Source organism: Ahaetulla prasina, chromosome 1 (genome assembly GCF_028640845.1).
Source record: "Ahaetulla prasina isolate Xishuangbanna chromosome 1, ASM2864084v1, whole genome shotgun sequence".
NCBI classification, from domain to species: Eukaryota; Metazoa; Chordata; class Lepidosauria; order Squamata; family Colubridae; genus Ahaetulla; species Ahaetulla prasina.
Genome location: NC_080539.1, coordinates 143988185 through 144008688, shown reverse-complemented (window position 1 = coordinate 144008688; position 20504 = coordinate 143988185). Strand labels below are relative to the sequence as shown.

Genomic DNA, 20504 nt, shown 5'->3' with positions numbered 1-20504 from the left:
ATCGGCACATTCATTGAGAAAGAAATCTATAGAGGCTTTTTTTTTAAATTAAAGAGTGGAGTCCATTCATGATTATGGTACAAAAATAAAGAAAAATAGCTTGATGGTAAAGGATTTTATAAATTAAATAAGGGGAGATAATGGAAATTTAAATTGTAACTCTAATGGTATAAAAGAATAAGAAATGGTTAATGAATCCATGAGGAAAATGAAGGGTGAAAATGGAGTATATGTTTGTTTGTTTTTAAGGTAGCTGTTTAGTTTTGTATTTGCAGGTTTATCTTTCTGTATAAATGTATGTATTGTGTTTTTTATGTTTATTATATGTGTAGAATACACACAGTATGCATGGGTGGTGTTTGTGTGTGTGTGTGTGTAATTTGCTATTATATATGTGATATTTCCTTGCGATAACCCTCTAAAATAGGGCTTGAGCTTTGGCTATTCAAGTATTTCTGAAATACAGCTCCCCATATTGCTCATGACAGGCCATAAAAAAGAAGTTAGGAGCTATACTTCAGCAACATTTGCAGAGATACTGATTCTCCATCAGGTCAGAAAGTAAAAACAAGGAGTTCTATTCATGCAGAAGAAATATACGGCCAGTTTCTAAATAGAGCTATGGGGTGGTTGCCCGTTACTGTTTCTGACCTCCTAATTATTAGATTCTAGACAACCCTCTGACCCATTGGGTCATTCTTTGAGAGGAAGATGGTGCAGTCTGATGTGACTGGAATGAACATTCAGTTTTAGGCTGACCATATTTCTTTTTATCCCAGTGCTGAGCAGTCCTATGATTATCAAAAAAGGGTATTATCATAAATAGGAAAATAATAGCAATGATAAAGAAACTTCAAATATTTATTTATCTAAACAAACAAACAAAATGACCACAGGCGAGCAAAAGCAGTGTGAGTGGGAACAACTTCTAACTTCCTGCCAGCTTCCCCAATGACATTGCTTGTGGGAAGCTGGCAGGAAGCAGCATAAATCACTATCCTGTGACTGCATGGATCCTATAATAGCCATATATTGGTGAATAAAATTGCTCTGAACATTATACAAATTTCAGTTTCATGGGAGTAATGAGTCTCAGATTTTTTATGCATTCTTTAAGTTAATGGATTTAGGTACCTTGATTCAAAAGTCATTGAGGTATGATTCACCATTTGGGTTAATTTAAGGATTAATAAATGGATAAACACAATGAGAATTTTGGTAGTACATAGATAAAATCACAATCTGAAAACAGCAGAAATAATCCTCAATATGTTCAAGGAAGTTTGTTCACATCCATTTCAGAGTTTGTGAGTAACATTATAGTTTAATATGTTCTGGAAAATGAATATTTTTACACATTATGAAAAAAACAGCTCTCTTCGGAAGTCCTTAAAGGTTAGAAAGATAAAAGGAAAGAGAAGAAGGGGATGACTAACAAGAAGTCAACTAAAGTAGGGAAGGATGCAGATTGGGGTTAAGGTCATCATGGAGAAGGGGTATCTGTGGGGTTGCTAAGAATCAACACTGACTTGATGCCATACAGTTAACCCATCAGCCAACTTTGCAGCAATTCTGAAACAAATCTAAGAAATAATGATCCTGTGTAACGGGGGGGGGGATATAACTTAAGACACAGTTGTTTCTCTTTGAGCTTTTTGTTTGATTCCAATAAATTATTTTGCAAAAAAATTCCTGAAGGTGTTTAGAAAGACCAGTCACTTTAAAATTCCCAGTAGCAATCAAGATAACAAAAGGACTAAAGCTGCTAATGAAAAGAATTAAAGAAGACTGAAAAGAGCTAGTAGGTTTGCCTTTCTTTCTCAAAATGACTTTTTTTAAAAACAGAGCGTGACATACATTTTCAGCCCAGTGTGTGCTTCACTTTGCAAAACTTAATTCAAGTTCAGATTAGCTTATCATTGTAGTAGAAAACACAAACCAGGTTGGACACTGAAAAAGCTCAAGGGCAATAATTTCTTCTAGCATCTTTTCAAAATACAAATCCTAAAGCTACAAGCCAATGCTTACAGACATAGAGCGTGCTCCTATTGCACAGTTAAGTGAATCCGTACTGTACCATAAGACAAACCTGCCAAGACAAAAGTCAGAAATGGAGTCTACTGAGCACATCAACAGTTGAAAATTGGCAAACAGCACCATGGTTTTGCTGAAACAACCAAAATGTTCATTGTGCTAAGAAGGACTTTCTAGGACACTGATCCAGCCAGTAGGAGCTTGTAAAATGATGGCTATTCCACAGATTTATAAAAATGGGATTTTATATGAAAATATGAGAAGACTCTCGGATGAGAAGTGAAACATCTTCAAGCAAAAACAAAGAAAGTCTTTTGAAAAAGCACCTTTTGAGACAGCCATGAGCTGAGAATCTCCATGGACATAGTTTGGGAGACATCTTTTTTTTTTTTTTTTTTTTGCAACAAACAAACAAAAAGAAAATACATTATTACACCCTTGTGCTATACATAAAAGGAAGATTTGGGTCTTCGGATATATCCTCATGATTGCCAAAATCCACGTTCTCGAGGTACAGGTACTGAAGCGTCCAATGTTCCAAGCGCAAAGTCCACAAATGGTTTCCAAGTCTTCCAGAAAATATCTTCTTTATACACACCACTTCTAATTTTAATATCACATGTCATTTTATCATTTAAAGCTAATTTCCACATTTCAGAATTCCACTCTTCTATTCTAAAAATCACATCCAGTTTCCAATATCTAGCTATTATAATTCTACCTATTATAATCATAATTCTAATCAATTCTTTTCATATTTTGTTAATTCTATTTCCTTAATTACCAACAATAATATAGTTTCCACTCTCAATGTTATTACTTTCCCCATCATTTCAAATATCATTTTCTCCAATTGTTGCCAAAACTTTTAACCTTATCACAATTATACCACATATGTTCATAAGTCCCCAATTCCATCTCACATCTCCAACATTTTTACTAGTTTTTTATCCATTTGTGACAATCTTACTGGAGTCAAATACCATTTCAAACAACTTTATAATTGTGCTCTTTAATCCTTATAGATAAAGTTCTCATAATTCTACTCTTCCAATTCACATTCCAATCTGATTCTGGTATTTCAATATTAAGATCTTTTTCCCAATTTGTCCTCATCACTCTTTGTAATTTTTCATCAGAATTTATAATCTTATAAACCCTACTAACGAGTCCCTTTAGCCCAATTTCATCTTTCATAATCCGAGATACTAAATATTCAAATTCAGTTTCACATCTATTTATCGAATAATTTTCCTTTAGTTTTTTGTCCATTTTCTATCTGTATTTTTCAAACCAACTTAACCCTAATTTTTCAATAATTTCTTTATTCCTCCTTTCATTTCCATAACTTTTATCCAATCTTTAATAATTTCTATATTTTCCTCTTTAATCACTTCATTCGTTTTATATTATTTTTAATCGGCCAAATTCAGTTGTCTCCCCCAAAAAGATTATATCCGGAATTAAAATTTTAACAAATTTGTTCCACATTTTACTTAATCCCTTTAACCAATAACTTCTACTTACACATTTTAAATTTGCTTTATCTAAAAACCACCTTGATCCAAATTTCTCTATATCCCTTAACTCTAAATCTCTCCAATAATTATCTTCACCTTTAAGTATTTTTACCACTATCCGGATACCATACGCACAGTAATAATTAAATAATTTGGGGATTCCTAATCCGCCTTCCTTTTGATTTTGATACCACATTTTCTTCACTAATCTGGGTCTTTTGCCACCATTGCAAAATTTATCCAGTTTTTTCTGATATCCTTCAATATCTTTCTCTGTCAGATTTAGTGGTAGCATCTCGAATAAAAAGTTGAACTTGGGCAGCAACATCATCTTACACATTGCAATTCTACCAAACCAAGACAACTTTAAAATTTTATATTTATCTATCTTCTTCTCAATTTCGTTAATCACCACATCATAATTAAGTTTTTTCAATTCTTTAACCTTAAGTGAAAGCACTATACCCAAATATTTCAATGTGTTTTAATCCTTATCCCAAATTGCTCTTGCATATTCTCAGACTCATTACCATTACTATCCATCAATAATTCTGACTTTGACCAATTTACTTTCAATCCTGTCATTTCTTCAAATTCTATCAAATGCTTATATATCTTTTCAAATCTTTCTCTACATTTTCAAAATAATTAAAGTATCATCCGCATACAAATTTATCTTATACCCTTATATCCTTCTAATTCTTCATCTTTTCTATCATTTTGTCAATATTTCCATAGCCAATAAAAATAATGTTGGGGACAGGGACATCCTTGTCTCGTACCAGCTTCTAATTTTATCTCTTCAGTTAATATTCCATTCACCTTCACTCTTGCACTGCTCTTTTGGTACAATTTTGAAATAACATGTATAAACTTATTACCAAAGCCTAAAGCCTCCACAATTACTTTAATTGTTTCCCATTGTACAGAATCAAAAGCTTTAAAAATATCCAATGATACTATACCAATTTTATCACCATTATATTCAGCTACATCTATAATATTTAATACTCTTCTAACAATATCACTCATGTATCTACCCTTCACAAAGCCTACTTGATTATAACTTATATATCTATCTATAAATCTATTTAATCTATTACTTATAATAGCAGTAAATATCTTTGCATCCTGATTAATTAAAGAAATGGGCCGATAGGACTCAATCCTTTCTAAATCTTTATCTGGTTTAGGAATTAGGGATATCACCGTTCTATTCCATGACGAAGGTACTTCCCCACCATGTAATATTCCATTGAATAATTTTTGCAGTCTTGGTATTATTAATTCTTTAAATTCTTTATAAAACTCAACAGGTAATCCATCCTCACCTGGAGCTTTCCCTAATTTTAATTTTTGTATTATTCCATTAATCTCATCTTGTGTTATATCTTCTTCCATCAATTCCTTATATGTTTGATCAATTTTCACCACATACTTTTCTAAATAACTTTGCAATTTTCCCGATTAATTGGTTTCTTTGAATATAGATTCTGAAAAAGTTTCTAACCACTTCACATTTCTCTAATTTTTTATAACATCTTATACCTCTATCATCTATCAAAACTCCAATTTCTCTCTTCTCTCTTTTATCTTTCGCCATCTTTGCCAATAATTTAGAATTTCTATTACTAAATTCAAAAAAATTCCTATTTAAAAATCTCAAATTTCTTTTACTAACTCTGTATCTTCTTCTATCATTTTATTTCTTAACATATTAAGCTCCTGAAGAATTTTTTTCTTTAGTAAGCAAAATTGTTTTTCCAAATCTTTTATCTGCTTTTTATCTTTTTCAATTTTATTTTTATAATTTCTATATTTCTTACTTGATAACTTAATACTTTCCCCTCTAAATACTGCTTTCATCGCATCCCAAACAATTTCAAATCTAACCTCTCCATTATCATTCAATCTCCAACTTTCCTCCCATTTTTAAGTATCCATTTTTATCCTTTTCATTTTATACAATTTCTCGTCATATCTCCAATAGCTTCTTTTTTCTCAAAATTAAAATCTAAGTCCACCATAACTTCTGCATGATCAGAATCTTTAAAAATTCCACATCTACCTTATCCACATTATTCAACAAATCTTTAGAAAGAAAAATATAATCAATTCTAGAATATGTATTATATATCTTAGAAAAAAGTGTATACTCTCTCAATTCCTTTAACCTCTCCACACATCAACCACGCCGTTTCAAGCATCCACATATTTAAAATCCCCATTTTATTTGCTCCTCCACAGCGGGTGGGATTAGTACTGTCTATTTTATCTCTGATTAATTAAAATCCCCAGCCACAATTACTTTCCTACACTTTTCATTCTCCAAAATTTTTGTTATTTTTCAAGAAATTCTCTTTGTTTTTCATTCGTAAATATAAATTAACAAGTGTCACTTTTTCCTCATTAAGATTTCCAACAATTATTACATATCTTCCATCTTCATCCAAAATTACCTTATGTTTTCAAAGTACACCCTATCTGATATCAGTGTTGCAACTCCTCTAGCTTTTGAAGTTCCAAATGCTTTTTCATATATTTGCATACCTTTTATATACATTCTATTTGAATCTTCAGATTTCTGATGAGTTTCTTGTAAAAATAAAATGTCTGGTAAATCCCTTTTAATCTTAAACTCCAATCTTCTTCTTTTAATCTGATTCCCTGTACCCTTCACATTCCATGACATTATTTTTATAACTCCCATTTAAAATATAAATTTTTTAATCCTATCCCCGCATCTTCCTTTCTGTGCCCCCCACCACCCGACATTAAACTACCATATAAACAACAATAAGAAAACAAAAAAAAAACAAAAAACAAAACATCTAACTGCCCATCCACTGGTGAAATGACATACAATTTCAAAACAAAGTCAGTATTTTGCACACTAAACTTCTAAGGAAAACTGTCTTTTTTAAACAAATCCAAAACCATTCCAAAACTACCAATCCAATCATTGCCAATATAATTTCAACAAGATATTCAAGATTCTCACAACAATTCTGCAAGTTTTCTTAGGGGTTCAAATCTATCCACAAGGAAAGCACCCATGCTATTCAAGTTGTAGGTCTATTTGCATTTTAAAATATAAAAAATACTTTCAAGAAAGCATGCATGAACATCTCATTACAACAAAGCAAACCTATGCATGTAAAATCAATTCCAATGAGATCAATTCAAATGTGTGTTAACACAACTAAGCTTAATGTTTTCAGATAAATAAATGTAACATTGCACCATTGCAGTATAGCCTTATTTTCTCTTTCTGCTTCACCATTTTATTTGCTCCTCCACAGCGGGTGGGATTAGTACTGTCTATTTTATCTCTGATTAAATTAAAATCCCCAGCCACAATTACTTTCCTACACTTTCATTCTCCAAAATTTTTGTTATTTTTCAAGAAATTCTCTTTGTTTTTCATTCGGTAAATATAAATTTTAAAATATAAAAAATACTTACATGTAGTTTTCTGTCTGTCTCTCTCATACACATACACACAAATGTACATCCCACTGAAAAGCAACGCTATGCAGAGCTACCGTTTCCACATTTGGATAAGCATCTGAATGGCTGTTGTATTGCAATGCTGAGTAAGTATCTCCATATTTTAACAAGCATCTAAATGCATGCTTTGAACAGCATTAATTTCAGTGGGAATATGGTGGCCTCAGAATTATTCCAAGCCTTTAAAGGCCCTTAAAACCATTTCACATTGGTTGATAATAAACTTTGGACTTACAGGGTGATATGATGGTAAAGCCATCTGATTTAATGATGACTAAGTACTGATGATTATTTGTGCTATTTATACTAGATTGCCCCAAATCTTTTTATAAGGACAGTTTGCAGAAGTTGCAAGTAAAATAAATAAAATATAAAAAATACTTTCAAGAAAGCATGCATGAACATCTCATTACAACAAAGCAAACCTATGCATGTAAAATCAATTCCAATGAGATCAATTCAAATGTGTGTTAACACAACTAAACAATGTTTTCAGATAAATAAATGTAACATTGCACCATTGCAGTATAGCCTTATTTTCTCTTTCTGCTTCACTTCCAAAAGCTGACAGACATTTTGGAGCACATTAATGAAAAGAATCAGGGAAAATATATTACGTAGCTTTTAAAAAAATAAATTTTAAAAATAAATTTAAATATGTGTGTGTGTGTTTGTTTATCATATGTAGGAACCACCCGTCTACAGAGAGGGCGATTCTTACATAATTCACAGGATAAGTAACTTTTCAGCAACCTCTGAACACTTAATAATATTAATACTCATTAAAATCATTTAATAGAGACATGTATCAATAAGATAGAAGGACCAATAAGGAAAGAAGAATAAAAAATATATTAACATTTATTTCAACTGCATTTGGAGGGTTGAACATTAAACACGTGTTTATTAAGGCATCCTTTATTAAATTGGAGCCCTCCTAATATTTTTGCCTGCTGATTTATCCATCAGCTCCAGCATGTATTAACCTTGTCAGTCATGACCCAATGGATTTCATTTCTGTATAAGGATGTGGCAGATAGATTCCTCCCTGTGTCTTAGAACTGATGTGTCAACTTGTGAAGCTTCCCTGACCTGCTCCTGGGTTGCCACAGGCAGGGGGATGGAAAATCACTCCTTGCAGCTGCACCAAGGAATTTACCCCTCAGTCATAACAAGATGCATTCTGGCTGAGCAAGTCAAGGCCATCTCTGTGGATACCAGCAATGCCTGGAGGGAGTGACTTCTACAACCCGCAAAATTACCTTGTTGGAGAATGTGACCAATGCCACATTTTGGGGGGAGGGAAAAACAGGGTCAGAGGCAAGGTGTGAAGGGGGTGAAGTCAGAGTTGGTTTCACCTAGGTACTGCTGACATGGTGCTCCTAATAAAAGACTGGATTTTATTGCCAGATGGCTTGAGACTCTTAATTGCGTTAGGGCACTGGTCGGAACCCTGACATGATGATTATGCGCAGTGGTGAAATCTAGCTGGATCTACCCGGCTTGTGTGAACTGGTAGCGTCGTTGGCAGGAGGTTCCGCCCACCTGCCAGCACATCATTAAGTTCCATTTTTGACCCTCTGCAGATGCACAGAGGAGCGCGACGCTCACACTCTCGAACCAGTAGTGAAGGTAAGTGCATTTCACTGCTGATTATGTGCCGTCAAGTTGTTTTCAATTCCTAATGACCACTTAGATCACATGTCCTGTTTCTCCAGGACAGTCTATCCCAAAACTGTTGTTTTTATTTCCCAACAATCCGCTCATCACCACTGAGAATTTAGTAGCAAATATTTTGTCTAAATAAATGTAGCAAGGAAGGATGCTGATTCTCAACATGCTTGAAATAAATGATAGAATTGTTGCTACAACTCGCATATAAACCTGGGTTCATAAAACATCTGGTCTGTGAACATAGGCTAATGGAGGCAACTATCATCCTATCATAATTCAAAAGAGGAGAGGGAGGGAGGGAGAGAGAGAGAGAGATGCTCCTTACAATTGGAACTTTGATTCTTCGAGATTTTTAATCATTTTAAGAATTTCTATGGATAGAGGTAGGTACTCATCACCATTTCCTTCCCAATGTACAGAAACTATATACCTTGGGCATACTGAAAGTTAACAAATGCACATTATGTCAGGGTTAATTTTTTAAAATACTGTTTTATTTAGGATGATTTTTTTAAAAAAAACTATTTAAAATGTAACTGCAGATCTATCCTATAACCCTCTCCTGCCTCATGACTGAATCCTAGAAATATATCATTTTTCAGTAACAAAAATTCCAAACCGTGACCTGTGAACCCAGTTCACATGTAATACCATACTAATGGTTCCATATTTACATGTAGAAGAATCGTAAAATTCTAAGAAGATGATAGCTTAAAAAATTATCAGAACAAAAGCATATCTGACAAAAAACAAAATGATAATTTTTCAGTAAACATAACAAAGAACCTTAAATAGATACCAGTAGATACGGTAGGCGGTAGACTGACAGAGAGGTATGAGGTTTGTACCAAAAACAATAGAAGAAAAAATGGAAATTATACTGCTTGAACATTCACTCTTTGCCCTTTCACTTTCTCTGAAACATTTAATGTAATACTCACTAAATATAAGAATGGAGTGCCATAAGGCAGGGGTCTCCAACCTTGGCAACTTTAAGCCTGGTTGGACGTCAACTCCCAGAATCCCCCAGCCAGCAAAGCAATTCTGGGAGTTGAAGTCTGCCAAGCTTAAAGTTGCCAAGGTTGGAGACCTGCCATAAGACATGATCATACTGTGCTGTTTTTGGGTGTGCCTCTTCCCTCTTCTTCCCATCAGCTGCCTTTACCTCTTTGCCTGGGAAGGAAATGCATAGGGATCAAATTGGACCTGAAATTCTTCCCACTAAAATATTGAACATGCCAACAGAGTAGTTCCTATCCAGTATACTTCAGAATCCATTTTTTTGCTTCACTTCAAAGCACACTTTTCATGTTAGGTCATTTTGAGCACACGGGATGAACTCAGCAATTGTTTGGCATTTTCATAGAGGCGGGAACAGCTTTTCAACACAGTCAATGCTTCCCATGCTCTCTGATACTTCCTAGAGCTGCATTTACCATGAAGCCTATAATAACTCAATGGTTGCAATGTTGGCATTATAAACATCAGATTGATGGTTCAAGCTTTTTTTTTTTTTTAAGAATTACTATTTTTATTTCCTGTGCTGTCTATGCTTTTCTGTATTTTTTGTTTTCCTGTTTGAGAACTCAGGGTGAAATCTTTCTAGGTTCAGTGGATGGTAAAGAAAATTGATGAAATAGAGAACCACGGGGCATTTTTAAAAAATGGAAAAATAGGAAGATTAGTACAAGAAAAATAGTTATTAAGACAATCCTGATAAGTGTTGAACCACCAATCTACTGCTTGGAAGGCAAGGGTTAGAACCACTGTGATGTTACAGCATTAATAAAAGGTTGTTTTAGGTTCAGGAAGAAAATTTAATGAGAGATAAGCAGTGTTTTCTTTCAAAGGTTCAAATATTTTTCTCACTTTGTTAAGTAGGCTAGCTCAGGACTTCCAAAGAGTTTGGGACTTCTGGTATTACAAACGATGAATAAAATTAAGTGCTTAGAAGAAAAACAGAGCAATACATTTGACTTTCATTCACTTTGCAGTTGATTCTTTTCATGGCCTACAGTTTTGCCTCCAGAATGGAACTTCACAAGATTCAACTGATCTCTAAAGTTTACCATATGCTAATATATAAAGACAAGCACAGAATGGAAAAATACTTTAGAATTTTTACTCTGCTTTAGTTTGATTCTGTTCGGCCACAAGAGGGAAATTCTATCAGTTTAAATGTGCTTCAAATATTCTTTTTTTTTTTTTTTTTTTCAAAAATTGTTGTGTGTAGCTTACCGTATTATTCAATTTCATTCGTTTCATCTGCTTGTAAATTACTCTTATAAAAAAATATCTCTATACAACAAAACTTGACAAACAGCTCTGAATTAGACATTTCTTTGGCATGCTGGTTTCAAGAAGATATATATTGAGAGAATCTCTCTGATCTTTCAAAACCTCCTGAGAACTTATTAGCATTCTTATCTATAAATGTGTTCATGTAATAAAAAAATACTTTCGAGAAAGCATGCATGAACATCTCATTACAACAAAGCAAACCTATGCATGTAAAATCAATTAATAGAGACATGTATCAATAAGATAGAAGGACCAATAAGGAAAGAAGAATAAAAAATATATTAACATTTATTTCAACTGCATTTGGAGGGTTGAACATTAAACACGTGTTTATTAAGGCATCCTTTATTAAATTGGAGCCCTCCTAATATTTTTGCCTGCTGATTTATCCATCAGCTCCAGCATGTATTAACCTTGTCAGTCATGACCCAATGGATTTCATTTCTGTATAAGGATGTGGCAGATAGATTCCTCCCTGTGTCTTAGAACTGATGTGTCAACTTGTGAAGCTTCCCTGACCTGCTCCTGGGTTGCCACAGGCAGGGGGATGGAAAATCACTCCTTGCAGCTGCACCAAGGAATTTACCCCTCAGTCATAACAAGATGCATTCTGGCTGAGCAAGTCAAGGCCATCTCTGTGGATACCAGCAATGCCTGGAGGGAGTGACTTCTACAACCCGCAAAATTACCTTGTTGGAGAATGTGACCAATGCCACATTTTGGGGGGAGGGAAAAACAGGGTCAGAGGCAAGGTGTGAAGGGGGTGAAGTCAGAGTTGGTTTCACCTAGGTACTGCTGACATGGTGCTCCTAATAAAAGACTGGATTTTTATTGCCAGATGGCTTGAGACTCTTAATTGCGTTAGGGCACTGGTCGGAACCCTGACATGATGATTATGCGCAGTGGTGAAATCTAGCTGGATCTACCCGGCTTGTGTGAACTGGTAGCGTCGTTGGCAGGAGGTTCCGCCCACCTGCCAGCACATCATTAAGTTCCATTTTTGACCCTCTGCAGATGCACAGAGGAGGCGCACGCTCACACTCTCGAACCAGTAGTGAAGGTAAGTGCATTTCACTGCTGATTATGTGCCGTCAAGTTGTTTTCAATTCCTAATGACCACTTAGATCACATGTCCTGTTTTTCCAGGACAGTCTATCCCAAAACTGTTGTTTTTTATTTCCCAACAATCCGCTCATCACCACTGAGAATTTAGTAGCAAATATTTTGTCTAAATAAATGTAGCAAGGAAGGATGCTGATTCTCAACATGCTTGAAATAAATGATAGAATTGTTGCTACAACTCGCATATAAACCTGGGTTCATAAAACATCTGGTCTGTGAACATAGGCTAATGGAGGCAACTATCATCCTATCATAATTCAAAAGAGGAGAGGGAGGGAGGGAGAGAGAGAGAGAGATGCTCCTTACAATTGGAACTTTGATTCTTCGAGATTTTTAATCATTTTAAGAATTTCTATGGATAGAGGTAGGTACTCATCACCATTTCCTTCCCAATGTACAGAAACTATATACCTTGGGCATACTGAAAGTTAACAAATGCACATTATGTCAGGGTTAATTTTTTAAAATACTGTTTTATTTAGGATGATTTTTTTAAAAAAAACTATTTAAAATGTAACTGCAGATCTATCCTATAACCCTCTCCTGCCTCATGACTGAATCCTAGAAATATATCATTTTTCAGTAAACATAACAAAGAACCTTAAATAGATACCAGTAGATACGGTAGGCGGTAGACTGACAGAGAGGTATGAGGTTTGTACCAAAAACAATAGAAGAAAAATGGAAAAATAGGAAGATTAGTACAAGAAAATAGTTATTAAGACAATCCTGATAAGTGTTGAACCACCAATCTACTGCTTGGAAGGCAAGGGTTAGAACCACTGTGATGTTACAGCATTAATAAAAGGTTGTTTTAGGTTCAGGAAGAAAATTTAATGAGAGATAAGCAGTGTTTTCTTTCAAAGGTTCAAATATTTTTCTCACTTTGTTAAGTAGGCTAGCTCAGGACTTCCAAAGAGTTTGGGACTTCTGGTATTACAAACGATGAATAAAATTAAGTGCTTAGAAGAAAAATGGAAAAATAGGAAGATTAGTACAAGAAAATAGTTATTAAGACAATCCTGATAAGTGTTGAACCACCAATCTACTGCTTGGAAGGCAAGGGTTAGAACCACTGTGATGTTACAGCATTAATAAAAGGTTGTTTTAGGTTCAGGAAGAAAATTTAATGAGAGATAAGCAGTGTTTTCTTTCAAAGGTTCAAATATTTTTCTCACTTTGTTAAGTAGGCTAGCTCAGGACTTCCAAAGAGTTTGGGACTTCTGGTATTACAAACGATGAATAAAATTAAGTGCTTAGAAGAAAAATGGAAATTATACTGCTTGAACATTCACTCTTTGCCCTTTCACTTTCTCTGAAACATTTAATGTAATACTCACTAAATATAAGAATGGAGTGCCATAAGGCAGGGGTCTCCAACCTTGGCAACTTTAAGCCTGGTTGAACGTCAACTCCCAGAATCCCCCAGCCAGCAAAGCAATTCTGGGAGTTGAAGTCTGCCAAGCTTAAAGTTGCCAAGGTTGGAGACCCCTGCCATAAGACATGATCATACTGTGCTGTTTTTGGGTGTGCCTCTTCCCTCTTCTTCCCATCAGCTGCCTTTACCTCTTTGCCTGGGAAGGAAATGCATAGGGATCAAATTGGACCTGAAATTCTTCCCACTAAAATATTGAACATGCCAACAGAGTAGTTCCTATCCAGTATACTTCAGAATCCATTTTTTTCTGCTTCACTTCCAAAGCACACTTTTCATGTTAGGTCATTTTGAGCACAGGATGAACTCAGCAATTGTTTGGCATTTTCATAGAGGCGGGAACAGCTTTTCAACACAGTCAATGCTTCCCATGCTCTCTGATACTTCCTAGAGCTGCATTTACCATGAAGCCTATAATAACTCAATGGTTGCAATGTTGGCATTATAAACATCAGATTGATGGTTCAAGCTTTTTTTTTTTTTTAAGAATTTCTATGGATAGAGGTAGGTACTCATCACCATTTCCTTCCCAATGTACAGAAACTATATACCTTGGGCATACTGAAAGTTAACAAATGCACATTATGTCAGGGTTAATTTTTAAAATACTGTTTTATTTAGGATGATTTTTTAAAAATGGAAATTATACTGCTTGAACATTCACTCTTTGCCCTTTCACTTTCTCTGAAACATTTAATGTAATACTCACTAAATATAAGAATGGAGTGCCATAAGGCAGGGGTCTCAACCTTGGCAACTTTAAGCCTGGTTGGACGTCAACTCCCAGAATCCCCCAGCCAGCAAAGCAATTCTGGGAGTTGAAGTCTGCCAAGCTTAAAGTTGCCAAGGTTGGAGACCCCTGCCATAAGACATGATCATACTGTGCTGTTTTTGGGTGTGCCTCTTCCCTCTTCTTCCCATCAGCTGCCTTTACCTCTTTGCCTGGGAAGGAAATGCATAGGGATCAAATTGGACCTGAAATTCTTCCCACTAAAATATTGAACATGCCAACAGAGTAGTTCCTATCTAGTATACTTCAGAATCCATTTTTTTCTGCTTCACTTCCAAAGCACACTTTTCATGTTAGGTCATTTTGAGCACACGGGATGAACTCAGCAATTGTTTGGCATTTTCATAGAGGCGGGAACAGCTTTTCAACACAGTCAATGCTTCCCATGCTCTCTGATACTTCCTAGAGCTGCATTTACCATGAAGCCTATAATAACTCAATGGTTGCAATGTTGGCATTATAAACATCAGATTGATGGTTCAAGCTTTTTTTTTTTTTTAAGAATTACTATTTTTATTTCCTGTGCTGTCTATGCTTTTCTGTATTTTTTGTTTTCCTGTTTGAGAACTCAGGGTGAAATCTTTCTAGGTTCAGTGGATGGTAAAGAAAATTGATGAAATAGAGAACCACGGGGCATTTTTAAAAAATGGAAAAATAGGAAGATTAGTACAAGAAAAATAGTTATTAAGACAATCCTGATAAGTGTTGAACCACCAATCTACTGCTTGGAAGGCAAGGGTTAGAACCACTGTGATGTTACAGCATTAATAAAAGGTTGTTTTAGGTTCAGGAAGAAAATTTAATGAGAGATAAGCAGTGTTTTCTTTCAAAGGTTCAAATATTTTTCTCACTTTGTTAAGTAGGCTAGCTCAGGACTTCCAAAGAGTTTGGGACTTCTGGTATTACAAACGATGAATAAAATTAAGTGCTTAGAAGAAAAACAGAGCAATACATTTGACTTTCATTCACTTTGCAGTTGATTCTTTTCATGGCCTACAGTTTTGCCTCCAGAATGGAACTTCACAAGATTCAACTGATCTCTAAAGTTTACCATATGCTAATATATAAAGACAAGCACAGAATGGAAAAATACTTTAGAATTTTTACTCTGCTTTAGTTTGATTCTGTTCGGCCACAAGAGGGAAATTCTATCAGTTTAAATGTGCTTCAAATATTTTTTTTTTTTTTGATTTTCAAAAATTGTTGTGTGTAGCTTACCGTATTATTCAATTTCATTCGTTTCATCTGCTTGTAAATTACTCTTATAAAAAAATATCTCTATACAACAAAACTTGACAAACAGCTCTGAATTAGACATTTCTTTGGCATGCTGGTTTCAAGAAGATATATATTGAGAGAATCTCTCTGATCTTTCAAAACCTCCTGAGAACTTATTAGCATTCTTATCTATAAATGTGTTCATGTAATAAAAAAATACTTTCAAGAAAGCATGCATGAACATCTCATTACAACAAAGCAAACCTATGCATGTAAAATCAATTCCAATGAGATCAATTCAAATGTGTGTTAACACAACTAAGCTTAATGTTTTCAGATAAATAAATGTAACATTGCACCATTGCAGTATAGCCTTATTTTCTCTTTCTGCTTCACCATTTTTATTTATGAATGAAATAAGCTACTTCCCTATCAGCTGCTTCTTACTATTTCTTAAGTTTTGACATTATCAGAAACAGTCAAAACAATCTAACTACTAACATACACACAAATGTACATCCCACTGAAAAGCAACGCTATGCAGAGCTACCGTTTCCACATTTGGATAAGCATCTGAATGGCTGTTGTATTGCAATGCTGAGTAAGTATCTCCATATTTTAACAAGCATCTAAATGCATGCTTTGAACAGCATTAATTTCAGTGGGGAATATGGTGGCCTCAGAATTATTCCAAGCCTTTAAAGGCCCTTAAAACCATTTCACATTGGTTGATAATAAACTTTGGACTTACAGGGTGATATGATGGTAAAGCCATCTGATTTAATGATGACTAAGTACTGATGATTATTTGTGCTATTTATACTAGATTGCCCCAAATCTTTTTATAAGGACAGTTTGCAGAAGTTGCAAGTAAAATAAATAAAATATAAAAATACTTACATGTAGTTTTCTGTCTGTCTGTCTGTCTCTCTCATACACATACACACTGACACACACATTCAGGGTTGTATCATAAGAAAGTATACACTGTCTCTGACAAGAATGTAGAAATAATACCTGACTTAAAGCTATATTTTTGCAACTCAAGCTTTCAGTTATTTGGAAAATGAAATAGATCATAAAACAAAGTCAGTATTTTGCACACTAAACTTCTAAGGAAAACTGTCTTTTTTAAACAAATCCAAAACCATTCCAAAACTACCAATCCAATCATTGCCAATATAATTTCAACAAGATATTCAAGATTCTCACAACAATTCTGCAAGTTTTCTTAGGGGTTCAAATCTATCCACAAGGAAAGCACCCATGCTATTCAAGTTGTAGGTCTATTTGCATTTTAAAATATATCATCTTACCTTCATAGATAGCCTTGAATCCTTGGGCGCTCACGGCAAAATCAGTTGTAAAACAAAGCGTCAGAATAGAACCGGTGCTCACAAGAGATGATGGCAGCTGAAATCCAGAAAGCCTGTAAGATAAACAAATGAAAGAGATTTTGGGGGGAAAGAAGAGGAGAATGTGACTATATATATATTTTTAATTATTATTTTTAAGAATGAAACTAAATAATCCCACTGAACCTGTTGGCTACCTAAAATGTCTTCTTTGGTGAGAAAAATATAAACTGAAACTTGGAAAAAATAATGCTACACAAAGTTCATTTTTAGAAAGAAAAATCAATTTATGTTCTATTTAGAACTTTCAAAACTAACGTGCAAACTCAAAGTTGTCATTTCTGGATCAGCAATATGTTGATGTTCTCAAAGGCTCATGAAAGTCCCACATCATAGAAGATAACAGCTTCTGAACACTATCATCTGATGAGCGATATCAAGTGACAACTGACAACTGAAGACTTTTTCTCCCTCTTTGCAGAAAAAAAATCTCCCCTGTAAGTTTTTGAAAACAACAAATGGAGAATGCTTTATAGTTTGACAAATGTTTTTTAAAAAGTGGTTCTCCCATTTCAGCACTACTATGAATTGTTAAAGCCAGAGTGAATTGTTGGTGTTGAATATGCAAGTAGGAGTGAGTCCTGCATCAGCCTTCACCCATTGGTTCATTTTCCCTGGCGGGAAAATGAACAAGCATCAGTGGCTGACAGGCTGGACAGCTCTAGGTAAAAGGAGCTGCAACTTCGGGCAGTTCTCAGTTTGTAGTTATGTTGTTGTTGTTCCCTGTTGTCTGCAATAAATGGTTGTTTTACTTCACTATGATCATCCTGCCTATCTTTTTGTGTCCAGACTTAACACTGGCAATGAGGGTGCGATACTGAGAGAGATCAAAGGACAGCTCACCCTTGTGGCATCCACAGCCATCTTCGCAGAAACCTCAGGAATGCATCGGCCATTACATGAAGGCCACACACACTCCACCAGCACATTTTGACCCCACCACTGAAGAATGGTCTTCATACATGAGCAAATTTTGGATGTTCATGGAATGCAACAATCTACAAGATTCGTTGGATCCCAAAAAAAGGGCCCTTTTCTTGAACTACTGTGGACCATGAATCAACAAGATGGCGAAGTCCCTGGCAGCACCCACAGATGTTGAAACCATTGAATGGCAAACGCTGCAGGACATCCTGAAGGACCATTACATGCGTCAACTTCCCCACTAGCCTACCAACACGGGTTTTACCACAGAGACCAACAGGTGGGTGATACAATAAATGATTTTGTAGTGAGTTTGTGAGAACTCGCAGCGGAATGTGCATTTATAAATCTGGAGGAAATGATACACGATAGACTTGTCCTGAAACTGAGGGACCTTAACTTACAAAAAAAGATTGCTGAGGAGAAACATCCCCTTCAAACAAGCCCTTGAAGAAGCCCAAGTGGCTGAGACAGTGGATAAATCCACCGCCTCCATTCGGAAGGCAAGCAGCGTCCATTCCTTGAGGGAGGAAATGCCGGGTTATCAAGAGGCTACAGATGGGGGTGAGAGTTCCGAAGGGGACAAGAATATCCACTGAATAAGGTCAGAATGGAAGGCTGGCATGGCAGAAGCAGGGCAAAGATTCCAGAACTATGCTGGGTGCCGAGGGAACCATCCCAGGGCAGCTTGTACATTCAAAGGAATTATTTGCCACCAATGTGATTGCAAGGAACACATAGCCAAAGCCTGCTGAGCAAGCCAGCCAGTGAACAGCCAACAGAGGCAAAACACAGCGCAGCCGCCACCCTGTGGCCAACAACCGGGATTCCGGAAGGTACCATTTTCGAAATACAAGTGGCGTGAAAACTGGCCAGCTAAGGGGCATGCATAAGAGCACCAATGTGCCTATTGTCCCTGTCTTAATATTCCCTTTAATTGTATTCATTTTATGTATTCATGCTTATATTTATATATATTATCTAATATGTACTCGGCAAAATAAATAAAAATAATAAATAAATAAATAAATAAATAAATAAATAAATAAATAAATAAATAAATAAATAAATAAATAAATAAATAAAGTGCAAGAAATACATCAGACAATAGTAGGGTACTCTGCTGCATATAAGTTCAGAAAATTTCACATCACCATGAAAATAGAGGGAATCCCATGCAACATGGAGTTGGACACGGGTTCCTATATGTCCATTGTGTCCTGGACCACAATCAAGAAAGTGATTCTGGGAATCATTAGGCAGAAATTAAAACCACAAAAAACACTGCTGAAGGAGTACCAAGAGAAACACATACTAGTGATCAGGAACGGACTCTTTGAAATAAGCTTCAAGAAATTCAAGGGACCCCTACAACCCACAACAGTGGACAAAGACCTACCCAGCCTAATTGGGGTAGAATGATTTGATGCTCTAAGCTTGGGTATTACAGGCATCCATCATCTTCACCAGGACAGTGTTGAGGACATAATATGAGAATTCAGCAACATCTTCAATGGGACTCTAGGCAAGTACCAGGGGACCCCTATATCATTTAACCTAGACACCCCCCCCCCATGTTGCCCCTGTTTGACTAAAGCCATGGCGAGTCCCTTTTGCTCTCAGGCCCAAAATAGATGAGCAAATACACAAGCTAATTGCACAGGGAATTTTGGAGCCAATCAATCATGCCAGGTGGGAGACCTCGACTGTCACGCCAATTAAGCCAGATGAGTCTGTGAGCATCTGTGCTGATTATAAATGTACAAAGCATTGAAACAGAGCGCATATCCTGTGCCAGTGGTTCAGCATCTGTTGCATTCATTGGGCAAAGGCAAAATTTTTGCCAAACTCAACCTAGCCCAGGCATACCAACAGTTACCGGTAGATGCCACCATAGCAGATGCCCAAACTATAGTCACGCACAGGAGGGCAACAGATTGCAATTCGGAGTTAGTGTGGCACCTGGGTTGTTTCAGAGCTTAATGGAGCGCCTTCTGCAGGGCAGCTCGGGAGTAGTGCCATATTTTGATGACATCCTTGTGGCAGAAGATAATGTGGAACAACTCAGCAACCAATTAAGAATAGCCCTGAGCCATTTCTAGGAAGCAGGGCTTAAAGTAAAGAGGGAAAAATGCCAGATAGCCCCAGGTCAAGTTTCTGGGGTATGTGATAGATGAATCAGGCATTCACCCCACCAACAGCAAGCTGAAGGCAATTAAGAAAGTCCCTACACCAAAAAGTAAGACAGAACTGCAGACATTCTTAGGACTATTGAATTTTTATAGTATCTTCTTGCTGCAAAAAGCAACCAGTCAGGCCTCCAGAAAGGTTCGAGGCGGTTCCATAGGCAGAGGCATAAGCGACAGAAGGTTTGCCTGCTCAGACCACCGCCAAGGAATCAAATGAGCTGTGCAGGGCAGGGCACACCCATAGAGGGCCCGCCTACTTATGTGACTATGTCTCGTAACACATTTTGATTGGATAACCCTCATCCAGAAGGGAGGGATGCAAGTAAGAGTGAGTCTTGCATCAGCCTTCTCTCATTGGTTCATTTTCCAAGG

General features: G+C 36.0%; 1 protein-coding gene across 1 annotated transcript in view; it reads right to left on the bottom strand.

Moving 5' to 3' along the window:
• Window positions 1-20504, bottom strand: part of CSMD1 (CUB and Sushi multiple domains 1) — a 1133931-nt gene that overhangs the window by 836784 nt on the left and 276643 nt on the right. Inside the window, exon 3 of the mRNA XM_058177365.1 lies at window positions 16921-17033. Within this exon, the coding sequence (XP_058033348.1) occupies window positions 16921-17033 (113 nt within the window). The remainder of the gene's footprint in view (window positions 1-16920; window positions 17034-20504) is intronic.